At 38.8% G+C, this 15,849-nt stretch overlaps 1 protein-coding gene across 1 annotated transcript; it reads right to left on the bottom strand.

The window, feature by feature from the left end:
- Positions 1–8,086: 8,086 nt before the first annotated feature.
- On the bottom strand, positions 8,087–14,174 carry LOC107808145 (FACT complex subunit SSRP1). Its single transcript, XM_016632638.2, has 16 exons — positions 13,831–14,174; positions 13,142–13,327; positions 12,430–12,535; positions 11,984–12,120; positions 11,734–11,817; positions 11,523–11,617; positions 11,331–11,439; positions 11,093–11,179; positions 10,924–11,016; positions 10,583–10,780; positions 10,353–10,498; positions 10,122–10,263; positions 9,868–9,966; positions 9,607–9,777; positions 8,627–8,705; positions 8,087–8,444 (listed from the first exon to the last, which is right to left on the bottom strand). The coding sequence occupies exons 1-16, from the start codon at positions 13,882–13,884 to the stop codon at positions 8,317–8,319; spliced, it is 1,914 nt and encodes a 637-aa protein (XP_016488124.2). The 5' UTR covers positions 13,885–14,174; the 3' UTR covers positions 8,087–8,316.
- Positions 14,175–15,849: the final 1,675 nt, after the last annotated feature.

Genomic DNA, 15,849 nt, shown 5'->3' with positions numbered 1-15,849 from the left:
AGCTAGTTTCTTATATGTTTCAATCTAAATGTGTATTATATTATGCAGATGGCAGGCAAGGGTCAAGGTAACAATGACCCTACTAGTTCTCGGGGTCGAGAAAAAGGTAGGAAGGGAAAGAGGAGGGTAAAAAATAATACTCCCTCTTGTCCACCTTTTTCAGAGATACCTATGTCTTATCCTCTACCACACGGCTATACTGAGCTGCCACAGCATCACGAGCCGTGCACCTTCATTCAGACACCCAGTCTTCCATCACAGGGCCACAGGACTATACGTCCGATATACAGTCCAGCTGCCTCACAGCCATCTACATCACATCCACATGGATCACATCCCTACATATCATAGCCACATGGATCGCATCCACCCATGTCACAGCCACTCGAGTCACAGCCACTCGGGTCACAGCCATCGGTATCACATCCACTTGGGTCGCATCCAGCTATGTCGCAGTCACAGGGATCGCAACCATCTTCATCATCGACTCCATCTATTGCAGGCCTTCGCCTGGGAGGCATTAGCTCTGACCCGCCTACACCGTCTTCACATGCCTCTGATACACATGCTTCGGATGGTGATGACGAGGTAGTGCATTATGATCGATATGGCAGGATCATCATAGTCCCTGAGGGTGATGGGTAAGTGTTATTCATTATTTTTGCGTCTATTGATTTGTAACATTTTTACTAAGATATTAATGTGTTTTTATTGTTAAATTGCAGGTTCAGGCCGGGTAATAAGAACTACAAGGATAATCACCAATGCCATCAGAAAGCTTTATGATGGCCCTTATGCGACTTGGACTGATTGCCCATTCTCACTGAAGAAGCAAATTTTCAATCAATTTAAGGTATAAATGTTCTTTTAAACAGTTTAATAATTTATATTTATGATGTTTCCATCTAATATTTAACTTTTGAAATACAGAGCAAGTGTGTATGGGAAGACCGCTATAGCGCGGAAGTGGCTATAAATTTTCATCATAAAGCTCGCAAGAGATTGGCGGATGCTTTCTCGGATGCTAGAAAGAAGAACAAGAGGCCTGGCTGGTTACTTGAGAATTTATGGAATGATTTGCAAAGGCAATGGCTTACCGCAGAGTTCTTAGAGAGGAGCGAAAAAGGAAAGAAAGCTCGCGCATCCGAGAAGGGAGGCTCCTTGCACACTGGAGGTGCGATCAGCCTAGGGACAATAAAAAGAAGATTGGTACGTAATTGCTTAAATTATTTTACTTTTCTAAGTATATCTATTCTGTTTATTAACTAAATTAATTTGTTTTCAGGAAAAGAAGTATGGGCGTCCAATGAGTCATGATGAGCTATTCAAGGAGACACATGTTGTGAAGAAGAAGAAAGAGGGGGATCAAGATAGGTGGGTCGAGGACCGGGCCTCGACTGCATATGTAAGCTTTCAATTTTATTTAAGTATTATAATTTACTTTTATAAACAACTTGAAATACTGATTTAATTTAAAATAATATAGGGTCGCTACCAAAGTAACGTGGAGGAATTCATCCGTAGTCATCCAGCTGGTGAATCGGGTGAGCCAACCCAACCTTCGGACGAGGATGCTGAAAGAATATGGTTGGAGTCTGTTGGCGGTCCAAAATGGGGGAAGGTATACGGGCTTCCTACTAAAAACTTCCATCGCTATAAGTGTGGAATGCGAGGAATAGGGACTTCCTCGCATGGCGAGCAACTTAATAGGGAGAGCCTCTCCGCTATGCGGGAGACAGTGACAAAGCTCACATCAGAGCTAGAAGCGGCCAAGGAAAGAGAAAGGCTTAGAGATGCTCAATTCCTTGGCATGCAAGCTCAGATCAGAACTCTCCTATCTAGTGGAGCTTTTCCGTTGCCCCGATCTCGTGAGTCATCTCCAGAGGGTCGACCTCCACGTGATCGTTCCTCCCGCCCTGCTCGTGATCGTTCCTCCCGTCCTCCCCGTGATCGTGCTTCCCGTCCTCCACAAGACTGTTCTCTATATCGTCTTGTAGATGAAAGTTCATCAGACGGTGATGATGATGTTGTACAAAACACCCCTTGACTTTTATATACTTTGAACTAGACAAATAGAACTAGTTTTGAACTAGTTGTAATTAGTTTTAACTTGGTTTTGGATTTTTATGTTCAATTGAACTTTAATTTGTTAGTTTTAAAGTATTTATTAAATGTTTTGGTTGTTGTTGTTATGTTGTTGTTGTTGTTGTTGTGTTGTTGTTGTTGTTGTGTTTTTGTTGTTGTTGTTGTTGTTGTTGTTGTTGTTATTGTTGTATTGTTGTTGTTGTTGTTGTTGTTGTTGTTGTTGTTGTTGTTGTTGTTGTTATTGTTGTTGTTGTGTTGTTGTTGTTGTTGTGTTGTTGTTGTTGTGTTGTTGTATTGGTATGCTGGCAGGTGGTTTAGCTGCCAAAACAGGCATTTTATGCCAAAATTAATCCCAGAAAAACCGACCAACATTGGTCGATTTTTAATAAAAAAAAATAAATTATTCCAAAATACCGACCAAAGTTGGTCGGTTAATGAACATTGAATTCCCAGAATTCAAGAATACCGTCCAACTTTGGTCGGTATTTTGCTTGCATTATTGAGATTACCGACCATAGTTGGTCGGTAATGTTTAATTTTAATTAGTTTTAAAAAATATATATTTTCAATTACCGACCAAAGTTGGTCGGTTTTTTTTAATTTTAATAATTAATAAAAAAAATATAATTTAGTTAAACCGACCAACTTTGGTCGGTAAAATTAAATTAATAAAATATGTTTCCGACCAAAGTTGGTCGGTAAGTAATTAAACTTGTCAGATGGTCGTTTTAATATACCGACCAAAGTTGGTCGGTAATTTCCGACCAACTTTGGTCGGTAAGCCATTCCGACCATCAAAACACCGTCCACACCGTAATGGTCGCGTTTTGGTCGGTAATTTGCCATAACCGACCAACGTTGGTCAGTATTTTTGGTCGGTTTTTAGCGAATTTCTAGTAGTGACACAAATTTCACAAAATTCTAACATCAACTCGACCCTCAAATCTTCAATTAAATCTATGAAGATTTCTACCATTTTCAACTCAATCTTTACCCATTTGAACTCAACAATCTTTCCACAAACCTTATTGATATGTGTATGTATAAATAATACTCTAACACCCAAGAATCATACTCTCAATCCCCTATCTTTTACTCCAAACTAGAAATTAAAGAATTGGGGAAAACAATTCTTACCTCTTAGATGAAGATCTTGTGGTTTTTCCTTATCATTCTTCCAAGATTTGAGCAAGACTTGATGAATAATTAGCCTAGGGTTTCCTCTATATCTAAAACACTCTCACTTCTCTCTAAAACATCAGATCTTTACTCCAAAATGAGCTTCAAGGGCTATAAATCAAAGTTGGGTCGGGTTATAAAAACCCAAAAATGAAGCTCCGGAACAGGATATGCGATCGCAGAATAGATATGTGGTCCGCATATCGGCCTCACAATTGGTCTCCAGAACTGGAAAAAAAACCTGCCTGGGTTTGCGGTCACTATGCGGCCCGCAGACCTATTCTGCAGTTGCATAATGAACCGCAGAGTCTGCGGGCCGCATAGTGACCGCAGAATAGCTCTGCGATCGCATAGTCGACTGCAGAATGGCATCCAAAACGACCCCTTACCTGCCTTACTATGCGGCCATTATGCGGTCCACAGAGTAATTCTGTAGTCGCATAATGGGCCGCATATGCGCATTTCTCAGCCAAAAATATTTCTTTACTCCCCAGTGCATTGCTCAACCCAAAACGTCAGAGACGCGGACCTTTGTACTAATTGATCTACCTCAGCACCACAAAACCTTAATTTCCTTAGCAAAAATTCTCCGGGGTTATTACACATAAGTCAATATCCGGTCAACCTTTTCAACTTAAATCTAAACCTTGAAACTAAGTGTTCCAAAATCTCACCGGACCCGAACCAATTACCTCCACTAAGCCACATAATAAATGTAAAGCATAAATTGAGCAGTAAATGGGAGAACAGGGTTGTAATACTCAAAATGACTGGCCGGGTCGTTACAATTCAGTGCGCCACTATCCTATCTTCGAGTCTCAGTTGGGTGAGTACTCGGGGATGGATAATGCATGCGCCGCTTATGTCATCTACCATAATGCATTTAATATCAGTATCTAAAATGCGTAAAGTAATAATGAGGGCGTCGTTATGAGGGAAGGTCAAACTGTCGGCATCCGACTTGGCGAAGATGATACTTTATTCGAGTTCGTCGTACCATTTGCGGGTGATATATCGTTTGAGTTTGCGGGTAGTGGTGAACTTCACGCTGTTGATAAAGGCATGATCGTCGTAACTGATAATCATGTTGATTGTACGAGCTGGTGAGGGCGGCTTTGGTGGTCCTTGGTGTTTGCGTCCTCTGGCACAATTAGTTCTCCCCATATCACTTAGTATCTCCTTGAGGTGCCTTTGTCGCAACATGTTTACGACTTCTTATCTGAGGGAGATGCAATCTTTAGTTTTGTGTCCTCATTCCTGGTGGAATTCATAGAGGGCTTCGGATTTCCTGGTGTTCGGGTCTGATCTCATCTTCGGCGGCCACTTTACCTTTGAACCAAACTTCTCCAGAGCGTAGACTATCTCTATAGGTGACACACAAAAATTGTGAGTAGATAATAAGGGAGACATACTTCTTTCGTTCCGATGAGTTCCTGTCCTTGGTCTAGACTAGCCTTCTTCGTAGTGAGGGGAGGGCACAACGACCATCCTGATATATGGTTGATGTCGCTCCCTGTTAGGTAGTGGGATTGGATGATCTCTTATGGATCTGTCAGTTCGATCCTTCCTAGATTCAGCTTGTACCGAGGTTAGTCGGTGAGTTGGCTAGTTGAGGTCGTCCTCATCTGCTCTAACCTCGACACAATAAGCATTGTGGATTTCATCCCAAGTGGTTGGGGGATATTTCATCAACCGACTCAACAGTTTTCTAGTTGCTCGTGAACCATCTCTACTCAACCCGTTCTGAAAGGCTACGACCGACATCCCTTTGGATACGTTTGGCAGAGTCATCCTTACTCGGTTGAACTATAGGTGACAAAGGAGTGGGTCGGGCCGGTCCGGGCCGGGCCGGGTTGAGTAAAAAAGTGACCGACCGGTCACCAATCCGGGCTAGTTACCGATATTTTCAAACCGGGCTTAACGGGTCCGGTCCCATCCGATCAAATATTGAACCGGAACAGTTTCGGGCCTAAGGGGCCGGGCCGGGATGTTTTTTTTGTATAACAATCGTCAACTTTATAAAATTAAAAAAGAATAATAAAAAAATATCTATTTATTGGTCCGGGTCGGGTCGGGTCGGGTCGGTTAACTGGTTCTCATGTGACTTGACCATAATGGGTCATTCCGATCCTGTTAACCGGTACCAAAAAACTACCCGGCACATTTCGGTCCCTGTCCCAACCCAGCCCGGCCCGACCCCTTACTACCGGGCCGGGCTAAAACCGGTATAGGCCGATCCAAAACCGGGCCAGGCCGACCTGTTTGACAGCTTTAGGTTGAACCGGGCGAGGAAGTCCCTTAACCCCTCTCCTAAGGACTGCCTAACATCAAATATGTTGTTTACTCTCGCCTCGGCCTTCTTGGCTCCGGCATGGACGGTTACGAACTTATCGGCCATTTCTTCGAAAGTTTCTATGGAGCGGGATGCTAGCTGTGAATACCATGTTAATGCTTCCCCCATGAGGGTTTCGCCAAACATTTTTAGCAAAATGGAGAACACTTGTTCCTTAGCGAGGTCGTTGCCTTTCACGGCGGTGACATAGTGAGTCACGTGGTCTTCAGGATTAGTCGTTCCATCGTATATTCTGAGGTAGGGCGGCATTTTGAAGGTCTTTGGTATGGCATGTGGGGTTGCATCGTCATTGTATGGTTGCTCTATGAACCTACCAACGTCCCTCTTCGGCAGCAGTTTAGGGGCGCCCGGTATCTTGTCAACTCGTTCTTGGTACTCTTTCATCTGGCACGCCATTCTCCATTTCTTCCATCCCTTTTAGAATGGCAGCGATGGCGTTGTCACCTACACTATCAATAACATTGTGAGTTATACCTTTTGGGGGGAGGGGTCGGTTACACTCATCGTCTATTTGTTGTATCGTACACGTCCTTGCGGTTTTTGCAGTCGTTCCTGGAGTGGGTTTATTGAGGACGCTTGTTAGCATGTCAGTTAGCCACGCCTCGAGGAGCTTTTTCACAGTCCCTTCCTTTACAGACGTGGAGGCTCCTTTACCACGTGGTTTTGTTATGCTGCAGTGTGGGGGAGGTGACCCCTCTCGCCTAGGGGACGCACTGGGCGTCGTGTCCTCACCTTCTATTTCACAGCTTTCGTTGATGACATTCATGAGGTTTATTCGGAAATCACTTATTATTCTCGTCCTTTCTTCTTGGTTACCTGCCATGTAGGGTTTTGTATACACAAAGAAAGGAGATCTTAGTTTTTTTACGTTAGTGACCTGTGTTAATTATAGATCTAGAGGAAACTAAAAATTTAACTAAGAAATTTCCACAAACGACATTGTTTGACCAAAAAATATAGATCTTGGTTCAAATAATTAATTTATGTGAATAAGGGTTAATCTTAGCTAACAATAATATTCGTAGATGGAGTTCTTAAAGAAGCGATAAATATTGTGTGGATCAGGTTGAACAATGGCAGTATTATGCAATAAATGTTCTGGAAATCGGAAACAATAATATAGTGTTCAATGATAATAAAAAGCAATAAATGACATTTATGTAAACCAAAGGAATGATTCACCCAATAAAAGATGGAATAAGTGGATGTTCCTTCTGACACTGAAGAATGATAGGCGATCCCTCGAATATTTTAGTTATTCTCGGATCTTGTGAAAAAATATGGACAAGAATATTAGTGAAAATATGATGTTTGTATCTTAGCAAGTGGGATCTTTTTCTCTTTCTCAAGTCACAGTGTGTATTTTTTACAAATGAATGTCCTATGTACCCTATCATTGTCTCTTTTTTAATTTATATGGGACATGTTACTAGGAAATCCTAATAGTACAAGTGCAGAGAATATCCATTAGAATATTCTATTTAATATCCTGTCTTGAAAACTAACCGTTACAGCTCCGTCAACGGTACTCGACCTCGACCTCGACCCTTGCTGACTCCTTGACTACGGCTCTCGTTGACTCTTCGACCACAGGCTCCACTGGCCACTACTCCTTGGACCATTTCGATAAACGACGACTTGGGAACTCTCGCCTTAGAACTATCTTGGCTCGAATATTCTAAAGTCAGATTTTGTCTCCTACAGTATCAAAGTTACTTTGTAATTTTGAGCTGTTAAGTACTACAAAATCACAACGAAATGAAAAAGGACTAAAATTCATACTCCAATTGCCCTCTATTAGTTGATGTACTGGCTTTGCAACTCTGTGTAAATCTTTTGGTTCGCCAATTCAAACGCAATTTCTTTATCAGTAAGGAATTTGTTTAAAAAACTAAAAACACAACGGATTAGAGTTTGAAAACAAAGGAGAGAGCCCAACTTATAGGCATAAAGAAAACCAGATTACCGTATTTTCATAACCTAGTTCTAAAATAAACATAGGCTGTGTTACAATCAAATTTCTGTAGCAGTAAATAACATTTACTTTTATATTTATGCTGTTTGGGAGGGACACTAGTCTTTTATCCTTAACTAACTTCAAAATGTAAAAGTTACGGTGAAGAACTATAATTTGCTTGTTGATTCGTAAATATCGACCTGCTATGTTACAAAAATGTAAGAACATATATTCCTTTCTATTCTAATTGTTGTAGTATATGTTTTAGTGCGACTAGCTTGTTTGGATAATTCGACGGAAGACAGTATCTAGAAATGGTTAAGAATTTTTTGGCTTGTAAGAATTGGAACTCTTGTTGGATGCAATGAAGTGAATATTTTTTTTGTATATAATAAAATATACTGAAACAATACTGACATTTCGTTTAAAAATTTGGATCGAAGATGATTTGATTTCTAAGTCAGACCTTTCTAACTTGCCATTCACGATCAGCTAGGTGTTTCAATAGATGATTGACCAAACTATAAAAGTACCTTTTTATATTCTTAAGCACATTGTGAAGGATAATTTATGCAGTCGGCTCCTAGATTATACCTGCTGCTAATCTAGAAATATTCAGCATATCGCGGACAATTAGATTCCTAGGCTGTCACAAATAAAAGTATTTCTCATCTGCCCCAAAACTTGAGCTTCACATACAAGCCCTGATTGCTGATTAGGCACGTCGACCTTCAAAATCGACTTAGGAACTCTCAGATTCATTCCCTGAATCCATGGCGGTCGACTGAGGGTTCTTGTAACCACTGATCTGTTCGCTGTAGCGCTTCTTATCTGCCCTAGCCATTGCCTCATAGGGTTCTTTCTCCTCAGCTGCAAAATCATTAATCCAACATGTGAGCCAACATTTTATTAACCGCCTTAAGTATAAAATAATTAAAGAAAAAAAAAACACAAGCAAACTGCAACAAACACGACCAACATTGTGTCAACAGCCCTTAACTACAAAATATTGAAGCACATAAGACAAACACAACGCCACAAAAATAACCAACCTGACAGCTTATTCCATCTTTCACCAAGAACCTTCCCAGTCTCAGTGAAGGTGATTCCAGGAAAACTTTTCTTCACACTCTACAAAAACAAACAAAAGGAAAGTGAATGAGATATTACAACCATGGTGAGCCTCAAAGGGTATCTCAAAGCAAGTGAAGCACACCAACTTAACGAACAAGCAGGTTACCATATCTTGACACCACGTGGTTTGTAATTTCCATCATAAATAATGACAAGGAGCAGTTAAGTGGAATAAAATACACGCAACTTATTATGGATATTGACTAGGGGAAGTTGAATTGCTAGGGCAAACTGGATTGCTAAGTTCAGCCAACAGTTTCATTTGAAGGGGTAGCAATAAAGCCGTACTCACTTATTTGGCAGGTATTACTTAGTGCCTATAGTATTCATGGTGATGCCGAGATGGGAAAATATGCAGCTGATCAGGGGTTCTTGGCTTACCGATAATCCTGACATGTTCTACTGGATAACATGTATTCTTCCAGAGGGAGGTAGAAAGAGAGCTAGAACCATAAAGAAAATGCAGGAGATGGGAGCGGCAAAAGAGACGGTGACAAGCTGGATATAGATTGAGAAAGAAGTCCATAGTTTTGTAGTTGTGGATCAAATGCATCCCAAAACCATGATCCTTTATTTACCTTGTTGGAGTTGTTTAGACACACGAGAGATGAGGGGTATGTACCAGATATCAGGTTCATACTATATTACATATAGATTGTGCGAAGGAATTTTCACTAGATTTGCAAGATACATGTGTACATTTGGCGGCACGTGGTAGTCAGTTCTGAACTTACGTAATATATTGAATGTTGCAACTTCTTTTTTTGATGGAGCATATTAAGTGTTGCAACTTGCGACCATAGGTATTTATTTACTAAGACTACTAAACTCTTATCATCAAAGTTCAAGCAGTATGAGAAACGCAGAGAGATAAGAAATCCTGTAACAAAGCACCTACCTCTCTTTCACTCTGTGAGAAGAACATGAACGCACTAATTGCCCTCTTCGGAGCATTTGGATCCTTCTTCTTTTTCTGTTTCTTCTTCTTCGATCCATCGTCATCTGCCTTTTTCCTGCTTGCAGATGGCTTTGACACAGTAACCTCCTTTTTGGGCTTCTTTGCAGGTTTCTGAAGTCACCATACATGAATGTCAGCTCATATTTTACCAATTTACAAGTTAGAACTTGAAAATATATAAATGTGAAAGGGTAATTTTACCTCTTTTTCACCACCACTATCACTGGCATCAGATTCATCCCCTCCAGAATCATCAGTAGGAGATCCACCATCATCCTTGTCAAGGACAAAATCTTCGTCCTGAAAAGTTTATGAATGTCAGACAGGCTTTCAAGAATTTTAACACCAAGGGTAAGAAAAAAGACAGCCCGACAAACACCCTGAAAATGATTTAGATAAAGATAATCAGGGAGTTTAAGATGAAATTAACTGAAACTACAAATAGGCATGATTACCTCTTCATCACTATCATCTCCACCCGCTTCATTCTTAATACGCTCAAGATGTGGATCAACAGCATCATCTTCATCAGGCAAAACAGGAACACCTTCTGTCGCCCGAGCTTCATTAAGGTTCATTATTTTCAGACCCTTTGAACTGCATTACTCAATAATTGTGTTAGAGAGACGAAGTAGACTTGTTATCCCCAAATTGAGAAAGAAGAAAGGCTTGAAACTCAAGCTAACCTGATGAAATCAAAAAGATTGTGGTACTCATTTCTCTGGATATTCCGGAAAAGATGTTCTTGTTCAGTCTTCAGTCTGATGAGAAGATCAAAGTAATGCATGTTGGCTGTGCCCGCAGCGTGCCTCTCAAACTCCACATAATCAATCTAATTGCATAACGAAATAAGTCAAATATTCAAGAATAAAAATGAGTTCACAAGATTCTCAGCCTTACAGAAACTTGAGGATACCTCCTCATGCAGTATAAGAGTTGGTGGTTTAGGTAAGAAGAAGAAGCTCTTTTCAAGAGGATAGAGAAGTCCATCTTCAGCTTTCAACGAAGACTTCACCGCATACCCATCTTGACTGCTACGGAACTTCCCCGGTTTAGTGACTTTGGCACCAGACAAGCCGCGTAAAATTTGAGTAAAGATGTCATGGATAAGACCCTGGTTCATAAGTCAAATTAAATGCTAATAAGTAAACAGCACCAAACACGTTCCATTACTTTAAGCAACAAAAAGCAAATATAATGAACTTGCATTTCTATTTTCAGAGTTGATGTAAATCCAAATGACTATAAACAAATTACCTTGTAACCCAGAAGCAGCCTATCTTTGTATTTCGTATTTAAAAGATCTTCACTCAAAGCCAGCGAAAGATCTACCACATTGTCTGTCTCAAACTGGTAAGACAAAAAATCAGCAGGTTAATACCAAAAATAGAATGTACGTCATTATCCAACATACATCAATCCATACCTGCAATACAATGTGTGGATACAAAGTTTGCCCCTTCCTAATCGGAGGATCAAGAGTGATAACTACTAAAGTGTGTGGTTGGTTATGCTGCAAAAGCAGAGAAATCACATTTTCAACTATATAATAACTTAAAAGTTCGATTAGACGGTTTCAAAAGACTGCATGAAGTAACATAAAATAATAGGCATAACTAAAACATTGATGAAGGTGCTAAAAAGGGGCTGAACATAGAAATAACCTTCGGCAACAAAAAAATACGAACTACGCTGCTGTATTGAATTTTAAAGTCATTGGCTTGCCCTTGCAAGCGCAAGAATGAGAGATGAAGCTCAACATTGTAACGGCCCCTGCAGCATATGGGCACATGTCAATCACTCTGAAGCAAAAAACAGAGTGTGATAATAATTGACATGAAAAGCGCTTAACCAACCTTGGAGTAGGTATGGCAATGCCGTCAAATGTGACAACAGCTTCCTCACCTCCGGCACCAACATCAGCCATCGACATGATTTTGTCCCTGAAAACCTAATAGGTACAATCATATTACTCAATCTCTACCGAGAGAAGCTACCATGTCATGGAAGGGATTAAGGATCCCCTCCCGTGAATTCAAAGAATTGAATTGATACGCCTTTGCTTACTTGAGCAGGAGGTCGGTTTTCATCACCAACAAATTGAGTGTTTGAGTTGGGGATGTGAAAGCTGATTTCCATCAGCGAGTCTTTCTGCAATCAGTAGAAGTGTGGCTTACTAAGAAAAGAGTGGTTTCAAAGCATGAATCAAGAAGAGTGCCATTTAAGTAGGATTAGGCATGCCAACCAAATTAGGAACACATAAATGTCAAATGTAAGAAAATGAGATCCTGAGAAATCATCAACGACAGTGAGTAACCTCATTAGCCCCAGTTGTATCATCTACATGGAACTCCAACATGACATCATTTTTTCCTTGAAGCTGTGTTTGCGAAACATCTGCTAATGATATCTCAAATGCTTGCTTAGAACCAACAAGAAAAGCAAGCATATTCCCTGCAAAAAAATGAAGAGGAGTCAAATATACAGACAGAAGAAATACTAGGATAACAGTACTCTTCAGTATTAACTCTTGCTCCCATATATAATCTGTTGCAGAACTATAAAAAGCAATATGGGTGGTCTGAACTTTCCAGTTAGACCACTCTCATTCAAACAATGAAGTTGAAGGCATAAAGAATCAGTTATTTTGTATAGTTAAGGTTAATTTCAATTACAACTCATTTACACAAGAGAAAACACGTATGTCAAGCAAAAGAAAATCAGGGAAGCTAGTAAACTCATGAAGGGAAAACATCTGCCAACCATTTAGATCAACTTCTCCCCAATTTTTTCCACTAACTGATAGCTGCTTTTCCTCCGGAGATATCCCGCAAGTATTCTGGAAATAGGTGGTCAAACTCGCAACATCCTGCAAAGCAGTAAATACACAAACACAAAACCAAGGGGCATCAAAAACTGATTACACAAGATAATAATGCATGACTGTGCACTATACCAGAGCTTCTGCAGCTAACACATACATTGCAAAGATTCAGAGGTATAAACTTGTAGAAATAAGTTAAACATGGTCAGATTCTACAAATAGCTTAAGAAAGGAACATAGCTCAAACACCATACAAAAAAACTCAAACACCATGCAAAAGCCTGTAATTACGGTAATGGAACTGCGACACTATGCACTTCCACTAGCCAGTTCCAAACTAGATATATGTGTTTTGCGTCGAAGTTACCCCTGATTCAATTATGTTACCAGTCAACATGTAAGATTGATAACCATTACATAGCCAGATGTGTCAATTTCCTGAGTTTCCTAAAAACAGTTGTTGTTAAGTTGCTAACTACCATGTACTTACGGCTTAATAACTTAGCACTAATATTTCCAAACTTATTATGGCTAATCGTCTGTGTCTCTCTGCATTGGTTGAGCTTTTTCTATTCTATTACATCAGCAATGAAATAGTTCAAGAAGCTGATAAACTGAAACTAACTAAAAGCACAATAATAAAACACTTGCCTGGTCACGGAAGCCAGTAAATTTGTAGTAGAGACCATCCTTGATCCGTACACCCAGCTGATTAGTTCGAGGAACCTTCATCCAAGTAAGGCCCACTATGTCTTCCTTGTCCACCTCCACAGCCTTACCACCACCCTGTTTCTTCCATAGTATACCTCCCGACTGAACCTTGAGCTGCCCTGGATTCTGCATTTCTCAGAAAAGAAAAAATAAGTTTTACTATCAATAAATGTGTTAAGCAGCTACCCCAAAATATTTTTTTAACCATAGGTAAAAAAAAATTCCCTTTACCCTTTTTGCGTGTATCCCGTAAATTCTTTACTTTTATCCTTTTCTTTTGTCCAAATGGATCCAAATCAGATGGAAATGTCCCACAAAAACACAAATTAGAATTTAAAAACAAGAAGAACACTAAACAGGGAGAACAGAAAATTAGGGTTTACAACATTGTAACAAAGTTCATCCACAAATAGGAGCTAGGGTTCCAAGTATCCATCTAAAGACAACAACAATGATGAAATTATAACAAAACTGAAAGTTAAGGTTAAAAATGAGATTTTTACAACAATTTCATCATTAACAGGGGCTCCTAAAGAAGTAAAAATCATATCGAACAACATCTGAAAACTTGGAATTAAGCAACGAGAATAAAAAGAAGTGAGCATAGTCAGAGAATAAGAACAACTTACGGTGCCTCCACGGCCGCCGAGAGAGATGTTGTTGAACTGATGACCGTCCGTCATTGCTACGTACACGAAAATGGGAAAATACACTGCAGCAAGTGAGAAAGCGCTGAGAAAAAGTTTATATAGATGCACGAGTATCAACCTCCTCCCGCGCGAAAATGCATTAGGCGGTTTGGGAATTTGGGATCTAACCCGACCCGAACGGACTCTTTGCAACTTAGCAGTCCTTTGCGCTAATAGCCATTCATTTCATTCCTTAGCCTTATTTGAGACATCGAGTAGGCCTTGTGGCAAAAATGTCTAATTTCTTTCTATTTGAATCGTCCTTGGATAGAAGGTACTATCATACGTTAAATTGCATTTCAATAACACAAATTGTTACTCCATAAGAGACTCATTTTACCTGTTAGTAACATATTTTATTTATCATGAAAATTTAATTCATGATACTTTAATTAATTAATTCACCTCTTATAATAACAATGTGACAGTAAATAGTATTCCATAAGTTAATAATCTCTAAATTTTATGGAAATAATTTCGTTGACATGACAGAAAGTAAAATTTCTGACATTGAATTATCCTTTTTATTTATTGGATAATCACGTGAAAGAAACTTTAATAGTGCTTATGCATTACCTTTGAATTTTTTCAAGCAATAGATGTGATTTAAGTGTATTTAAAACAGTGTATATTGACTTTTTTAAAGGAAACTTTAAAAAAAATCTGCTTCCGTTACGCTATTAATTTTTGTTATACATAGGGAAATGATTATAAGGTGAGAAATTAAACTAATTAATTTTTGCAAAAGTAATGTGCACCCTCATTTCTATGTAGCAATTTACTCGCTCCCTCTACATTTATTGTAAATATTTCATTGCCAAATTGATGATGCAACATATAACCATTTTATGTGTGGCTAACATATGAACTCGGATTGCTTGGATATGTTAACTAGCCGTTCATATAGGTATCTTCTCAGCAACTTTAAAGCCTAAGACATCTTCTCAGCATAAACATGTCGTTTATGCTTTGTTTATTCAACTTTAAGCTGAAAAAAAAATCACAGCAATACTTTTTTTGTATAAAAATTCTCTAGTTATGGATAATATTGTTTGAGTAAATTTATCGTTCCCGTTCAAAAGGTGAAGTGATGTTATTTCCCCACCTTAAAGGTTAAGGGGAAGTACTCCTCCACTTTCAATCTTATGAATACTGATTTGTTTTCCAGAAAAGTAGATCCCTTCTGCTTAATTTTTTATTGCAACTAATTATACTAAAAGACAATCCTTTTTCTGCTTAATTTTTTATTATTTATGTCATTGTCATTCTTATATATATCCAAATTATTTTTAGAAAGGTCACCTTTTTTTCTGATTTGGGTTTTTAATCTCACTTAGTATTGAACGTCAGGTACTTTCAGGAGCAATCAGTTGACATTCCCATAAAATCTTCTCAATATCGTTTTTTTTTTTTTTTAAAGAGTACCTAATAACATTTTTATTTTTTTAAATTACTCACGATAAACAAGTCTAAATACTATAAGACAAAGAAAATATTCTAAAATCTGACCAAAAGAAAATATCTAAAATCTCACCAACTAGAACAGTTATGAGTTATCCAACTAATTTCCCCAGTCCCTTTTTATGAAGTGATTTTTTATTTTTCAGTCTGAAATATTGATTTCTAATTTAAAATTTTATCACAAATAATGTTGGAAAAACATTCTTTTTTGCAGCTCCAAGTGGATAATTGGATGTGATTAATTATAAAAAGGAGTGGAGCGCAACCCACTAAAACATGCAAAGTATACTCAATAATTCAAGTCCCTATAGTGCTACTTTAGTGGAGAGAATACTTGGTTTTGCTTAGTTATAAATTAAAAGAGAACAATGTTGCTTACTTGCTTTGCATTTCTTCAATGCTTATGAAATGAGACTTCCATAATTCTATTCATATACACCTATACATTTTTGTGACAATCACATACGTATTGCATAGTTGTAACATATAATAATTTTT

The sequence above is a fragment of the Nicotiana tabacum genome, chromosome 2 (assembly GCF_000715075.1).
Source record: "Nicotiana tabacum cultivar K326 chromosome 2, ASM71507v2, whole genome shotgun sequence".
Classification (NCBI taxonomy): domain Eukaryota; kingdom Viridiplantae; phylum Streptophyta; class Magnoliopsida; order Solanales; family Solanaceae; genus Nicotiana; species Nicotiana tabacum.
The sequence above is the reverse complement of the archived record's forward strand: the minus strand, read 5'-3'. Positions and strand labels throughout refer to the sequence as shown.

Coding starts and splice junctions, on each gene's coding strand:
- LOC107808145 (XM_016632638.2), bottom strand. CDS start 13,884: ATGACGGACGGTCATCAGTTCAACAACATCTCTCTCGGCGGCCGTGGA. Junction 13,328..13,830: donor TCGGCGGCCGTGGAGGCACC/GTAAGTTGTTCT, acceptor TGAGAAATGCAG/AATCCAGGGCAGCTCAAGGT. Junction 12,121..12,429: donor GGGAGAAGTTGATCTAAATG/GTTGGCAGATGT, acceptor ATTTTTTTGCAG/GGAATATGCTTGCTTTTCTT.